Genomic DNA, 15,994 nt, shown 5'->3' on the forward strand with positions numbered 1-15,994 from the left:
TTGTTCTCTCAAACAGTATAGACAAATATAATTGTACTACTTGACCGATTGTTCCCATCTTTTGCAACTACATAAAAACTCACATTATGAAATGTGATTTACATGTTTTTATTGTTTATTTTGTTTTATTGTTTGTTTTTTGGGCCTGCGTAGCGCAAGCGGTAGGATGCTTGACTCGCAAGCCGGTGGTCCGGGGTTCGAATCCCACCGCCGGCAAGAACATCTAGACATTTTAAAAATGTCTATAGGCCCCAGGTCGACTCAGCCTGAATAAAAATGAGTACCTTGGGTAAAACCAGGGGTAATAATAGACGGTTGAAGCGTAGCACTGGCCATGTTACCTTCCTTGTATACCGTAGGCCCTAGATATAGCAGACTACCCTGCTATACTCCCAAAGCCGCGACAGCGGTATAAAACGGGAGACTATTATTATATTGTTTATTTTAATAATTATAAACCAGTAAAAAACTTGCTTATTTTCGGGTTTAATTTGCAATAACTTTTTTGTTTATAAATATTTTTTAATTTAGAAAATAGCATTTTAAAGAGCGAGTATTTTCAAAAAAGTCGTGTATAAACGTTTTTGTCTAGAATGCGTAGTTTTTTCACAATATGGAAATGAATGAAAAAAGTCGCTTTTTTTTCTTAATGTTATGATGTAGCAAAATTTCGACAACCACGAGATAATACGCCTTTTTTATTGACTTTCCCCAGATATTCCAGTTAAAAAAAAAACTCCCCAGTAATTTTTCGATTTTTCAAGTGATTTTTCGGCTTCGTTTCAAGGTGTAATAAACTGTAACCAACGTATAAATTTAATTTAATTTAAAGATTTATTTGTTTGAATAAAAAAAAACAAAAAACTAGTGTTCATTGTTGATGTAGATAAGTGGCTTAATTGATTTATACAGTTGTATAATAGTTGTATTATTGTTTATTTAATATTTAGCTATATATCTAACTTATACCTCGCAGTTTAGTTAATATCTGCAATTATCGCAAATGTCGAAACATAAATAGGCTCTCAGAGGCGAAAAAGAAAGCATATACGCCAGGCGATTATGGTAACTGTTCGTTTAAAACAACATATCATTCTTAGTGATATAGTAGCACATATTGAAAAATTTATACAAAATCAGCATCTTTAAAATCCAACATAACTTACCATTTGTAACACGAAATTATTTAAAAACTACTACACACTTAATCCGTTATTTAACATTGGATATTTTACCGATATCCGTACTAAAACGATTTTGTTTGATTAACCGAATTGAAAAAACTGAAATGATTTTGTGGTTTGATTTACTTGAATGACCGATTGTTTGAAACGATCATAACTGTACGTTGCGTGAAAGCTAAATGGCTCGTGCCGGCAAATGTGCAGTTTCTTTACGATTCTATTTGCTAATAGAGAATTAAAATGAGGAAAACACTTTCGTCTGATGAATTTAGCTCATACCTGTAATTAGCAGAAAAAGTTGTTAATTAGCCATTTTACAGAAAATATGTGCTTGTAGAAAATTTTATTAGTCCTAGAGGTAGAGCTATCAAGCTATTGTTGTTATTACGTATCATAACATAATATAAAACAATCATAGTAATTATATTGTGCGTAATTATTATGCGTAGGGAAAAATGATGGTTAAGTGGGGTACAGTAAATCAAGCGTGCATTTACATTTGAAATATCACAAAGTAAAACATTTTGAAGCGAAGCTTGTATATTGGGTCGTTTTTAGTCATCATATGACTACTAGAAGCAAAACCAGCAATCTCCACTTTAACAAATTTTTCAGGAAATAGAATTTTTTAATAAAATTTTAGCGTTTTATTAAAGTTTTATTTTTTTTGTTATTTATATTTATTTGTACATTGGCTTTAGTTATTCACAAAATTAACCTAAGTGTTTCTATAATTTTAAGTAATTACCAATATAAGTTAAGGAGATTTCTGGTTTTGATTTAAACACTTGGAGATTTCCGATTTTGCAACAAAAAAAAAACAATATATGAATGCAAAAAAACACACATCTTCCTTGAAACTAAATTTTTATTGAAAAAATCAGATATCTAAGAAACAAAAAAGTTTTAAACAACCAAATCTAAAATTTCATCTCAATTATTGGCTTCTCCTTCAATATGTTCAATATCTTCTTTATTTTATTCAGAATCGATAATGTTTTCTATCATATCATTATTCGTTTTTAAGGCGTTATGGTAAAAGGTAAAACTCAAGATTTACTAAGTTTTTCTACTCTTCTCCAAAATGTTTTGTTAGGAGTTTATTAACGTCCCGAAATTTGAAGGAGTTAACTTTAATAGCCCCCAATTCAATAATATCAGGATTAATCATCCTGATATATTTTCCAGTCTTACAAACACTTTTTAGTTTTTCAATATCGCTTCGATAGTGCGGCTCATCTCGTACCGAAACGTTTAATCCATTTTTAGTCTTGGTTAACATAATACGTTTATTAATTGAAAATTTAAAGTGCCAAGAGGTAGTGCCTTTTAACACCCTATAGGCTTTTTCTTTCCAATTAGCAACTTCAGAATTTTTTCCCATACGAATTACTTTGCCAAATTGACCTCTCTCTGGCCTGGTAATAACTTCTATTTTATTCGACAATTGTTCGATTTTTGACCTTTGGCAGTACTTGATTCTTTTTGACAGTCAAAGTTGATTGTAATTAAATCATCTTTTTTTTATAGCCTATGTTAAAGTGTTGCTATAACAACTGTTTTGAGTAGATAAATTATCACTTTAACCGCAAGGGTAGATAAAGTGACACTTTAATAGGAAGAGTAGATAAAATGTTTTAACTTTTTTTTATTCAATAAAATTTACAAATTCAAACACATTAAGAATTAAAAACAACTGAAATTTTACAATTAACATTATTAGAAATATCTATTTTTGGAGCATCACAACCTGTACTCGTTTGCTTAAACACTTGATTCGAGGTACTGGATTAATTCTTTTCCGTCCATTTCCTATTTATTCACTTTGTAAACAAAACTCAACAATATTCTCCGCAAAAACCAAAACGTAACATTTGTTTGACATTTGTTGACAGAGTAATTCATTTCCCTAGCAACGGAGCAACACAATTGCGATTTTTGTGCTAAAAATTACAATTTTCTTTGAAATTCTATTTTTCACCTGAACTTGAAGTTTTGCTATAGAAAAAAATGTTGTATTGCACACGACGATAAAATCGCATTATCTTCTCGAGCATAATTAGCGTCTCGACTGACGTCTCGACGCTAAAAAAACGCTCTCGAAGATAAAGTACAATTTTATCGTCTTGTACAATAAATAACTATTAGTCTCTCATAGTAGTGAATAAAAAGTCTTTGCTCTTAGTTTATGAACGCGTTTGTTGATAAATAGGTCTTTCTTTTTCTGCGCATTATTTGTTTCAACTTTGATTTGCTCATCAAATGACAAACAAGTAGAATATACATCCGTTCGTGGTGTTCCAAACCCCAAGTTGAAGCATTTGTTAAAAATATTTCGAAAATAATAATCTTTAACTTTAAGATTGTCTGTTACCTCGTTAATATATATCCTTTTCATTTTTCTTATATTCAACTTAGATAAAAGATATCGCCTAATAGTTGTTGCGCTTCTTGTGTAGTGAGCTTCTACATATTTGATTTTTTTAAAAGAATTCATCACTTTTTTTCTACTTTTAAACTTAAAGCTGATTCGGTCCCCTTCTCTTTTTTCCGATGGTGTTGACTCGTCATAAGATCATTTTTCATTATGCCTTGAAATCTATTTTTCTTAATATGCAAAATATTTAAAAATTTTGCTTGACAAACGGGAAGCACAATACCGTTTTGCGCTCTAACAAAACATTTAACAAGGTTCTTCTTTTACAAGATGTAACTTTACACAATCTAGTAAGAAATGCATCCTGGATTTGTTTATTTCGTGAGGCATAAAAATTCTTGTGAAAATTAGCAATATCTGCCATTTTGAAGCTAGCACATCGATAAAATTCCGTATTATGGTTGCACTCAGGGAAATCTAGAAGTCCCACCGATGCATATCTGTAAAAAATAAAAAATATAGCGGTAACTATTTTTTTTTTGTTTCCACTTAAATATTAAATAAAAAAGTGGCAAATGTAATAAAGCAAAGATTATTATGGTCAACAATTACAATATTCCTATTTATTTTTATATTAAAAGAAAACTTTACGTGTCTAAACCTTATCGGTTGAACACACTTTTTTGTGCCCCGAAACAAATAATAAAAAATTAATAATAAAAAGCCTGCAAAAATATTGTTTCTACTTTCATGGAATTTATTTATTTCATATATTTATTTCCTACTTACTGTATTAATCTATTAACTGTATACTGTATAACTGTACCAAAAACAGTTTAAAAATGGCTTACAGCAGTTCTTTAGCAATATTCCTTTTCCATTTTCGTTTTTGTTGAATTCTCTTACGAGCTCTTGTTGTTGATACTGGAATAGCTTCAGTCTCCATTTTAACTTTCTCAATAAGTAAAAGTTTCCCGTTTTGTGAAATTTAAGTACCGACTTAATTTTGATAAAGACATAATTAATAACAATTAAAAATACTTACAGAAAACAGTAAAAAGCTTTGCGGTAGTCTACTGTATCACCTACTGTAATATATTTTTTTTATTTTATCGATTTTGATAACCATTTTTAATATGGACAGATGTTTGATTTACTTTGTGTGTTTTAGTGTATGGTAAAACTATTACCATATGTTTAATAATAAAACAAAACTTTAAAACACATAATGTATTTTATTAATTACATTAATAATCAAGATAGTGCATTCACGCGTTTTTATTCGAATTATAAATTTTTATAAATAAATTGTATCCATCATCTTCATTACGTGTGTTTGTCGGTTGGCAGCGTGTCCCAGGTATTAAGTTTTTAATTTTTACAGCCAATATTCTGAAGTTAACTTCGTCCATTTTTAAAGATCCTGTAAGGAGTTTTTGAAAACGAGAAGTAAGTATCCATAATTCATCTTCTTGTCGTTTGTTTTGCGATATCTAAAATACGAATTAAATTTATTTTAACAAAACTATCCAAATCATAATTAAGACTGCTATATCAGACATTAATACCAACGTAAAGTACTGCTCATAATATACTTAGACCATGATTAGGTTGTTGTAACTCAACATCAGAAAAAAATGAGAAGGAAACAAAGATCAGTAGGAAGAAGCTTGGAAAATTTCACTTTGATTTTTAATAAAACATACATAATAATGTAGGTTTATAACATAGAATTACCGAAGATGACAATAACAAAAACTATTACAAAAGCGATGATTAAATAATTAATATAATTAAAAACAAAAAATCAACATCGTTAGAAAGTTTAAAATAGTATAGCAAGAATACAATTAAAATCTAAAACGTATATAAAACAATTTTAGTAATACAGTAAAACCTTGTTAGCAACTAGTTCTATAAAGTGACCACCTGCGTATATCGGTCGGTCATTAAAACGCACCTTGAAAACCATATGGCAATATCTGCAATTTTTTCGTAAAATGACCTTTTAATGCAGTCTAATAGAAAAAAAAATCTATTTTTTAATGCTATTTAGGAGCATCTGCAACGAATTTTAAATTCGGCACCAGAAAGATACGTCCTTATGGCTTTTGTAAAAAATCTATTTATCTTTTTATACCATCAGGCATTATCTGCAGTTGTTGCTCTATGGTTCTAAAATAGGAACACAAACTCAGATCCATCTGGCAATATCAGCAGTTAATGCCAAATGGTTTTTAAATTAAGCCTGGCAAAAATGTAACATTGCCTGTAACTACTTTTATCTGTTGTGTTGTGAGTGTTGTGAGTAAACAATCGTTTTTAATTTAGTTAAACGTAACATCTCGTAGTAGCAGCTGGCCTAGTACTTCACGAGTACTTTTAGCACATGAATTTGACATCCCCTATGAGAAGGTAACTACTTTTTTTCCATTTATGCCACTGAGGAGCACGGGCGTCTCTCGCTCAATTACGTGAGGAGATGGAGTTTACACGCCTTCTTTTTGTATTGCATTTTATGCGCTCCCTCTAATATAACGTTCTTTAAATCAAAATTGTTATTACCTTCGGTTAATTTTTTTCTTGCAGTATGACGAAGTGGAAACGAAAAACATTACGGTTGATTTAATCACTACTATACTTGAGGAAACGAGAGGAAATGAGGGCATCAACACGGTTATTAAATCATACAACATTGGTGATCAAAATGAAATATCTGTTTATAACGATCCAAGTGATATTCAACCGTCATCAAAATCAAGTGATAATGAGGAAATATGCTCACCCGAGTCATTATTTGGAGAACTCAGTGACGACGATCGCACCTGGCACCCTCAAACCAAATCGAATTCACCTTCGGATGACAACACAGATGAGGAAATTTGTCCAAGACTGAATAGTGTTACTAATTCTAATACTCTTAAAAATAAAGGTGTTGTGGAGATAAGCCCTCAAAAGAAAAGTAGAAAGAGGAAATGTCAACCGGAGGAATGGGGCAAAACTAAAAGAAAGAAATTACGCAATTCAGGAATGGATTATGTTAATGGCAAAACTATGGAATGGAAAAACTAATGTGAAATATAGAAGAGTAAATCCAGACAGTAATCGTGAAGCAAACTATGCCTATTTCTTCGAAGTGGAAGCAAGAAACAGAGTGTGTAAGCACAATTTTATTGCAACACTGGGAATAAGCGACAAGACTGTAACAAATATACAACGTCGTACTGTAGATGGGTTTATCCCAAAAGACAAGAGAACAAGAAAAGAGGAACTCACAAGAATGGAAAAAGAATCGACGAAGTCGTGAAACAAAACATAATGAGTTACATCGAATCCATTCCTAGAGTGAAATCTCACTACTTAAGAAAACAAACTACCAGAGTGGTGATAAAACTCTGGCTGATATTTTGCGAAGAAAAACGTTCGGTGTTCGGAAATTACGCTACGTTTAGGACCATATTTAACACGGAATTTAATAAGTTTCTTTAAGCCCAAAAATGACCTCTGCTCGATATGTGAAAGTTACAAAAATTCATTAGATAAAACTACATTAGAAGCAGCCTATAATACTCACCTTCAAGAAGTGGAACTTGGTAGAAAAGAAAAAGAAAATGACTCAAAATCTGCAAAATCCAATACTTGCATTACTGCTTGTTTTGACTTACAAGCCGTATTACCGACAACTTCAGGCGATGTCTCCTTATTTAATTGCAAAAGGAGATTATCAACATTAAATTTCACAATTTTTGACCTGACCACAAATGCAGGACACTGCTACCTTTGGTTCGAGGGAATTGCTAATCGTGGTCCAAACGAAATAGCCTCATACCTGTTACAATTTCTGAGCCAGAGAACAGGAAATAATATTATAATCAGATAACTGCAGTGGGCAAAATAAGAATAAGTATATTGTCTGTCTTTATCTCTATGCAGTACAGAAATTGAACATACCTAAAATTACCCACAAATTTTTGATAACAGGTCACTCTCAAAATGAGGGAGATAACATGCATTCTTTGATTGAGAAACAAAAAAAGGGCATTAAAAAAAGGACCAATTTATGTGCCTGCGCAATGGGTCACAGTAGTTCAAACAGCAAAAAAAACAGGTGAACCTTACAAAATTAATGAAATGTCTACATCGGATATATTGGACTTTAAAAAATTATGTAAGGAAATGGGGAACAATTATAATATTGACGAAGAAGGAAATCGGTTCGTCTGGAATGAGATTAAGATAATCAAGGTGGAGAAGACACTTGAAAATAAGTTTCAAGTTAAGACAAGCTACAATGATACAGAGTTCAGAATCATTAATATAAGGCGAAGACAACGAGGGTTGGTGGCTAATATGGAACTAAGTAAAGCATATTCATTCACCAGGAATATCCAATCTAAAAAAACAAGATCTGCTCTCACTGTGTAAGGTTAATGTTATTCAAGAGCACTACCATAGGTTTTATGAAGATTTGCATGTGAACAATTGAACAGTAGAAACCGAACAAACAGAATACAATATGCATGATTTTGATTAAGTGTTAAAACCAAAAAATTGTAATAAATAAGTACAATCTTAAATAAAAAAACTTTTATTTGATATGAATTTTTACAGCATTATTTTCCAAAATTGATATATATTTTAAAACCATATGGCCGTATGTGCTAAAATACCTATTTGCTGAAATAAATTTCACATACTCCTTACTGCATATAAAAATATGCAAAATTAAAGACAATTATGCTAAATACCAGATTTGTAGCTTAATTTTTGGAATAACAGTAAATAATATTAAGTTTAAAAAAAATTGAAAAGCTCATAACTCAACATTATGATTTTTGCAGTTACTGCCCTATGGTTTTCAAGGTGCGAAAAATGGAAATCCCCGTTATAAATCTTTATACCGATCGCAGACACCCATCATCTGAATTTTTTAGTACTTGTCAACGGTCAAAGCACCCTCAATAAATGGCAATTAAATTCAACCATTTTTAAGAATTATAAAAAGGGTACAGTAAAAATTTCCTAATGGTAGACGGATAAAATTTATTTCTGGTGCTTTTAAGATCTGGTTTTAGCATTGTGTTCAATTTTATATTTTTGTGTGTTAACTATAGTAGAAGCCACAGTTAGAATACAATGTTGGTCTTATGGCGCGGAGCGATGCTCACGCTCGTGTCAGCATGTCATCAGGTGCCTCCAATCATGCACCTGGATGTGCATCGCCCTTCCTTCTGGAACTTATAATTAAATTTAATTGGTTGAGAAATGAAAAAGTTTCATATAAAAGTTAATTTATCTTTAAATATGGGACATTTTCGGATCTCAAGTCAGTAGTGTCAGTAGTGTCAGTAGTGTCTAGTACATGGTTTTACCCGTGTAGGGTAGCTCCCTAGAGCAGTTTGCTCGAAGGGCTCTGCAAACTTTCTAAGACTCTGAAGCTGAGTTTTTTTCTTCTTAGAAAGACTGTGTTTTATTTCCACCACCAATAAAACCATAAAGGCATTGTCTCTTCAAGACAATGCCACAATAAGAGCGTACCGGCTAACTACGCAATATTACACCATATTGCGCAATAGTTAGAACAATTAATAAACATGGAAACTTGCACCAAGTTGCTAATACATTTTTCATACGTTTATTAATTACACCGGAGACGACATGGCGCCCAACCTTTTAACGAACTCTACCACGACTCCGAGATGTCAGAGTTCTCATGCTCCGCGATCGAAAATCGCAAAAGTTCCAACACGACGCCTGCATCAAAACCACTCAAGAAAACAGCGGGGAGAAGCATCGGATGTTAGTACACCAAACTAACAGGCCGATATCCACCTTCTGCAGCCCCGAAACCGTCGATGTGCCATATCTCCGACGAGCTAGCCTACTTGATGCTAAGTACCTGATGTGATGGATGTCTCCGCAGTAGCCAGTCACTGCCTGCCTACCATTATGTGGTCCAGAGTCACCACGGAGGCTCAGGCAAACTCACCGGCGACATGCAGATGGGAAACGTACAGCTAGAGAGGACGAAGCCGCCGTAGAACGAGCACATTGCCGAGGATGAACCTGCAGATGCTGTCAACAACACCGACCACCGCCTGTGAGTGTTTTGTGTAGTGCAAGTGCGCGCTACGCGAGTGTACGCGAGTGTAGTGTGTGTTAGAGAACTGTAAGTTAATTTGACAATATGGACATATACATTTTTAATATATTTTATGCATTTTTTTTCCTTTCTATATGTGAATTGTAAAAAAAATTGTTTTTCTTAAGTTTCTTTAATAAAATCAGCTTTTTTTTATCAGCCTCAGAGTCTCCAGTAGGGGGGATGTTATCAGGTGCCTCCAATCACGCACCTCGATGTGCATCGCCCTTCCTTCTGGAACTTATAATTAAATTTAATTGGTTGAGAAATGAAAAAGTTTCATATAAAAGTTAATTTATCTTTAAATATGGGACATTTTCGGATCTCAAGTCAGTAGTGTCTAGTACATGGTTTTACCCGTGTAGGGTAGCTCCCTAGAGCACTTTGCTCGAAGGGCTCTGCAAACTTTCTAAGACTCTGAAGCTGAGTTTTTTTCTTCTTAGAAAGACTGTGTTTTATTTCCACCACCAATAAAACCATAAAGGCATTGTCTCTTCAAGACAATGCCACAATAAGAGCGTACCGGCTAACTACGCAATATTACACCATATTGCGCAATAGTTAGAACAATTAATAAACATGGAAACTTGCACCAAGTTGCTAACACATTTTTCATACGTTTATTAATTACACCGGAGACGACAAGCACAGTGGTAGGTATGTGGTAGTTCGGCGGTAGACTGAGAAATCAGGACCGTACGCGCTTAGTTTCAAAAATGTTTACTCATTAATTTAACTGAGTTAAATAAAGAGAATAAAAAAAAAATAATTTTATTAAAAATTCCTGCATACATAAAATATCTAATAACTGGTAAATTCTTATATACATATATACAAAAAAAATTAAAGTAGTTTACTCTATACGACACGATAAATATATATACATAAAATACACAAAATATCATAACTGAAATGTACTGTACATACAGTACAAAAAAAAACAAATAAGCATTAAATCTGAGATATTTCTCGTTAATTAATACTAATCGCAAACCATATCTAAATCGTCCTCATCCTCTGAATCATCTTCTATATTAATTATCATCGGTTTATTATTATATTAATTATCTTCCTGCAAATTGTCCACCGAAAATATTTTTTCTTCTACTTTCTTGACGTGGTTCACATAATTATGCTACTGCTCTTTAAATACGCGTTGTTAAGTTTCTTTTATTAAACGTTCTACCGTTTTTTCTTTAAAATCTACGTTGTTTGAAGCCTCATACCTTATCACTTGACTCCACACCATCTCAAACGGGTTCAGCTCGCAATGGTAAGGCGGCAGTCGTAAAATGTTAACGCCATATTTTTCCGCAATTGGTTGAGTTTTGTACTTGTCGTACTCGTCTCTACATGCGGCCTCAGTATCCAGTAACTTACTTTTTAGGTAATCGTCCTCAAAGAAAATGTTCTTTTCGATTAGCCAGTCCTTGATTTGCCTTTTGTTCCACAATTTTTTCGGAAAATCAAATATGCAGAAGTGGTATGAAGCGATATCCAAAAGGACAACGTTTTTTTTTGCCTTTCGGCTAGTTTGGAAATAAAGTCTTCTCAAACCATTCTTCGTATAGATCCCCGTTCATTTTGTCGTGGTAATCAGCGGTTTCCTTCTTGGCCAAGAAAGGTAACTTGACCCATGCCACAAAACCAGTTTCACTTCCACCATGAAGAAGAACAAATCGAGGACCTCTGTGGGTTGGAGCTTTCAGTCCAGTAGAGAGCCCTTTTATGAAGGCATTTTGTGGATTTTTGATTGTTGTCTTCCTCCATTCCTTTTTGACTGAAGCACCGACGTGAGTCCAAGACTCATCGGTATAAACAAGATTTACATTATCCTTCTTCCTCAATGTTTTTATTTGTCTGAGTTACTTGTGTCTCCAGGATATGATATCTTTTCTTTCTATCATTATCGAATCTCGACCTCTTTTACCATATTTAAAACCTATGTCATTTGGTAGTATACGAAATGTGGTTTTTGAAAAAAGCTGGTATATCCTCATCATCCTTTACTCTGTTTATTATGCGGTAGATAGTTGGTGGTATGTTTAAAAAAAAAATCATGGACAATTTTCCTTATTCGAGATTTCACTCCCTCATCGTAAGTATTCTCGCGTGAATTGGACTGGAAAGTGTTTTTTTTTTCTTTTTTGTATTGGTTTTCGTTCACCTTGCTGGGCCTCTTCGCGTATCTCATAACTTTTGCGAATACTCACACCGCACATTTTCGAAACTTTTTCCACAGTAATAATTAAGCTGACACCATTTTTTTGAGTTTAGATGACAGTTCAATACATCTAACACCACACGTTTTACTTGCGCACTAAAAGTGCTACCCTTTTTGAAATTCACGACAGATACTGGCAACGGCTCCATGATGTAAGTACTTTCATCCGCTTGCGAAAATGAAATAGAACTGAGCTTTTATAGTTTTTGCCAACAAGTTTTTGGTCTAATGTGGATTAAAACTGATTCGCTTCTCCTAATGACTTTATCATAGATCTTTATTTCCCAAAGAATGTATTTACAATGCAAGCTATTGAAAATTGAAACAAATATAGATAAGCTATCAACACAACAATGAGTTTTTAATATATTTTATTTTTTTTATATTATTTTTCTTCATGTTATTGTTTAGTTCGACAATGTAACTCTCTTATTTATACATCGATGATTGAATTATGCTTTAGTTGAAACAATAATAATAGTCTTTTATACAACCATAGGCAATTGTTGTGTACACGTATATTCCAGTGATATGATTCCTGAATCCGGTCCTGATGCGCCGCTCGGGGCAAACCGACAACGTGGTTGGCCGTTCTCTTGTAAGAAATGTATTGTCTATCTTAGCTACACTGCATTCTAACCGTGGCTATAGTGTTGCCTACTCCTTATTGATTTTTTTCTGCTTGGTGGATAATAGTCGACAGTTTTTTATGGTATTAGTGTTGTTTTGGAATTAAGAAGTATGAAGGGAAAAAGGAAATGCCTCTTTGTCAAAGAAAAAATGGATATACTTGATAACAGGTAGCAGTAAGTACAAGTTATATGGCCGAAAAATTTAAAGTAGGCAAGACTTAAGTGACCATATTGCTACAAAATAAAGAAGAGGTCAGAAATTTGTTTCAAGAAGGTAGTGACGCTGACAAAAAAAGAAAATTTACTAAAACTGAGGGACTTGCTGTGTATCAAGCTCTGTTCAGTTGGTTTTGTAAGGCTCGAAACATGAAGTTGCCTTGAATTCAAGCCAATTTAACCGATTAAGTGATTTAAAGACATCAAATGGTCGGTCAAAAAGATTTCATCGTCGAAACGATATTACTTTCAAGACAATATGTGGCAAATCTGCTGACGTTAATGTCGAAAATGTGAAATCTGTGAAATCTATGCATAAAAAAAATGATAAGCGTCCTGGAAGAAAAACTGCAAAACAATGATTTATTTTTTTATTTTATGCAGATATGAAAGAAGAAAAGAAGGAACCACTTATCATAGGCAAAACCAAAAATCCTCGATGTTTTAAGCGAGCACACATCGATAAGTAACCTCATGGATGGGGCTCCAATAAAAACATGTTACCAAGAACTGGAACTATATCGTACTGATGTAAAGATGTAACATTTTGGGAAAAAGAGATTAGGTAAGGTTACTATTATAGTTTTGATCGAATTCTCGTTTGACACTCTCAATAATTCACTACTCTATGCAATTTTGCAAAAGTCAATCGGTTTTTCCATGAATGCATTGTGTAAAATTGAGTCTTACTTGCGCCATAGGAAACAGAGCGTCAAAGTGGACGAAAGAAGTTCCGATTTTCTAAACATTTTGTCAGTGGTGCCTTAGGGCTCAATTTTAGGTCCAATCTTATTTACTTTATACACCACCAGTGTTTCTTCCTAGAATATCTAAAAATTTCAACTATATGTAGACAATACACAAAATTATAAATATTAAATCATTAGTTGATTGGGCAAGCAATTAAATATAAACTCTAAAAAAACTAATATGGTGGTTTTTGGTCCAAACAGGGTGTGTTTGGAGATGAATAACACTATTGAAATAGTTGTTGATAATAAAATCATTACACCTGTAACTAGTGTAAAAAACAGGTTTAGCTTTAGATAATAATCTAAAATTTACAAAACGTATTAACGTCTGTGTCAATAAAGCATTTCTTAGTTTAAGAACAATTTGTCATAATCGCGGCTGTCTGTCATCCAAAGTAAAAAGAATACTGTGCGAAAGCTTAGTCTTATCAACATGAAACTATGGTGATGTTGTGTATGGGCCTTGAATTAGTTCAGATGACAGGAGAAGAATTCAGATCGTTCAAAATTCGTGTCTTCGTCAGATCTGTAGTGTAGGAAGACGCCAGCCTATTTCTCACAAATTAAAATATGTAAAATGGTTGTGCATGGAAAATGGAAGATTTTTACATTCTGCTTGTGTATTCCAAAAATTTATCAAAAACTCATTACCAGCTTATCTTTTTAAAACAGTTAAATAAAGAACTTACATACATAATGTCAATACAAGATAAAAAAAATACAATTACAGATCCGTCACATCGTACAGATCAATTCAAAAACTGATTTAAGTATCAAATATCAAAAATATATCATACATTAGCTACAGAATTAAAATTAAAACCGATTGTATCTTTTAAGACATTTATTAAATCTAAATTGCTGAGTAACATATGTACCACTAGTTAATGACCTGTTATGAAGCATTTATAAACTATGTGATAGTTATTGGATAATATTTAATAACAAAATATCCTATTAGTTACGGTTTTTGATTTATTGTTACAGAACATGTAAAAAAATATATTATTTTTTTTCTCTTGATTAAGATGAAAAGCAGAGGTACCGATTTCTTGAAATCAGTACCAATCAACTGATGCTTGGCATTTTTTCGTTCTTATTAGTATTTTATGCATTAATATTTGATTTATTTTGTGTTGTTGTGTTGTATGTATTTGCAGAAAAAATAAAGACCTTTAATATAATATTGTGAGTATTAAACAACCTCTATCTTCCAAACAGAATTTATGTGATTTACACAGAAAGCAACAGAAGAATGTTCACTCACGATACGTAGGCCCATCTACTTTAGGTGAAAGAAACCTGGTTAAGAATAGAGCCTACAGAAAAATACTAGTCTCCCTTAGATTTTACCACTGCCCTATAAGGTACAACTAAGCGGAAACATGTCATAGTGTGAACAAAGAACAGACCTTTAAAGAGGAAAACATGCATTCATACCGTCGGATGAATAACTCGTCGCCTTATATAAAACAAATAGAAGTAGTAAAAACCGATGTAGTGAACTTAGTTCCTAACGTTTTATATTACCTTCATCCCACTAGGAAACTGAAAAGTCACAGGATTATCTGCTACAACATCTGAAGTCCAACCACCATAGTATCCCGATTTGGTATTGAAACAGGCTATTTTAATATCTTCCACTAATCCATAATACATTATACTATTTGAGTCTATAGCCTCCGCGAATGACTGAGTTCTTCGTTCTCCATTTAAAGTCTAAAACAAAATAAATGTCGGTCAAATAGCCAAGCAGGCGAAGATGGTCCAAAGCCTGCACAGAAAACAAAAAGGATAGTGTGGCCGTTTAAAATTCTAAATAAATCTGCTACTTAGACTATATAGTGTGTACAGAAGGCGCAAGTTACGAAGATCCAGCGTAAATCCTTGTTTTCGTACCGATTCGATCCGAGCGCCTTGTTTATATATTTATCCCCGCTGTCAGTAGCACAGCGGTAACTATTCGGTGCCGTTAATTATATAAAAAGCATAATCACGCCACTGTCTACCTCTTCGAATACAGTCGGGACACGTCACATGCGCGAGGTTGGATCTTCCTGTAGCGTTTACAGTATCAAATCCTATACAGAGGTACAGTCCATCTAATTTAAAAACCATTGCACGTCATTATCTACGTCAGAGATCGAAGTTGACATAGTTGCCAAAGTATAAAAAAATACTGAATCCATTTTAAATCAAATAGGTCACATAATTATTATTATACTCTTTACAACGACTATTTAAATTCTTACGTGACATTTTTGAAATAAAACACACTAATTTTGTTCTAAAAAGAACAGATTTTATTAAATAGGTAAAAATATAAAACAAGAGGTATTCACTTTAAAATTTAAAATAATAAAGTACAAAAAGTGTCAACACCGCAACTGTCAAATAAGTGTTACCAATTTATGCCAAAATTTCACCTTCGTTCGATTACAGTTACAGTGTGTTCCGAACAAATGTT

General features: G+C 33.0%; 2 protein-coding genes across 2 annotated transcripts in view; both read right to left on the minus strand.

The window, feature by feature from the left end:
* Positions 1 to 1,338, minus strand: part of LOC140445628 (dopaminechrome tautomerase-like) — a 153,089-nt gene extending 151,751 nt beyond the window's left edge. Inside the window, exon 1 of the mRNA XM_072537835.1 lies at positions 1,167 to 1,338. The gene's annotated coding sequence lies outside the window, so the exon portion shown is untranslated. The remainder of the gene's footprint in view (positions 1 to 1,166) is intronic.
* A 3,438-nt stretch (positions 1,339 to 4,776) lies between these two features.
* LOC140446566 (uncharacterized) overlaps positions 4,777 to 15,994 on the minus strand; it is a 106,816-nt gene continuing 95,598 nt past the window's right edge. Inside the window, exons 19-20 of the mRNA XM_072539130.1 lie at positions 15,058 to 15,246; positions 4,777 to 5,054 (exon numbers count right to left, since the gene is read on the minus strand). Coding sequence (XP_072395231.1) covers positions 4,830 to 5,054; positions 15,058 to 15,246 — 414 coding nt within the window. The 3' untranslated portion in view covers positions 4,777 to 4,829. The remainder of the gene's footprint in view (positions 5,055 to 15,057; positions 15,247 to 15,994) is intronic.

The sequence above is a fragment of the Diabrotica undecimpunctata genome, chromosome 7 (assembly GCF_040954645.1).
Source record: "Diabrotica undecimpunctata isolate CICGRU chromosome 7, icDiaUnde3, whole genome shotgun sequence".
Lineage (NCBI taxonomy): Eukaryota > Metazoa > Arthropoda > Insecta > Coleoptera > Chrysomelidae > Diabrotica > Diabrotica undecimpunctata.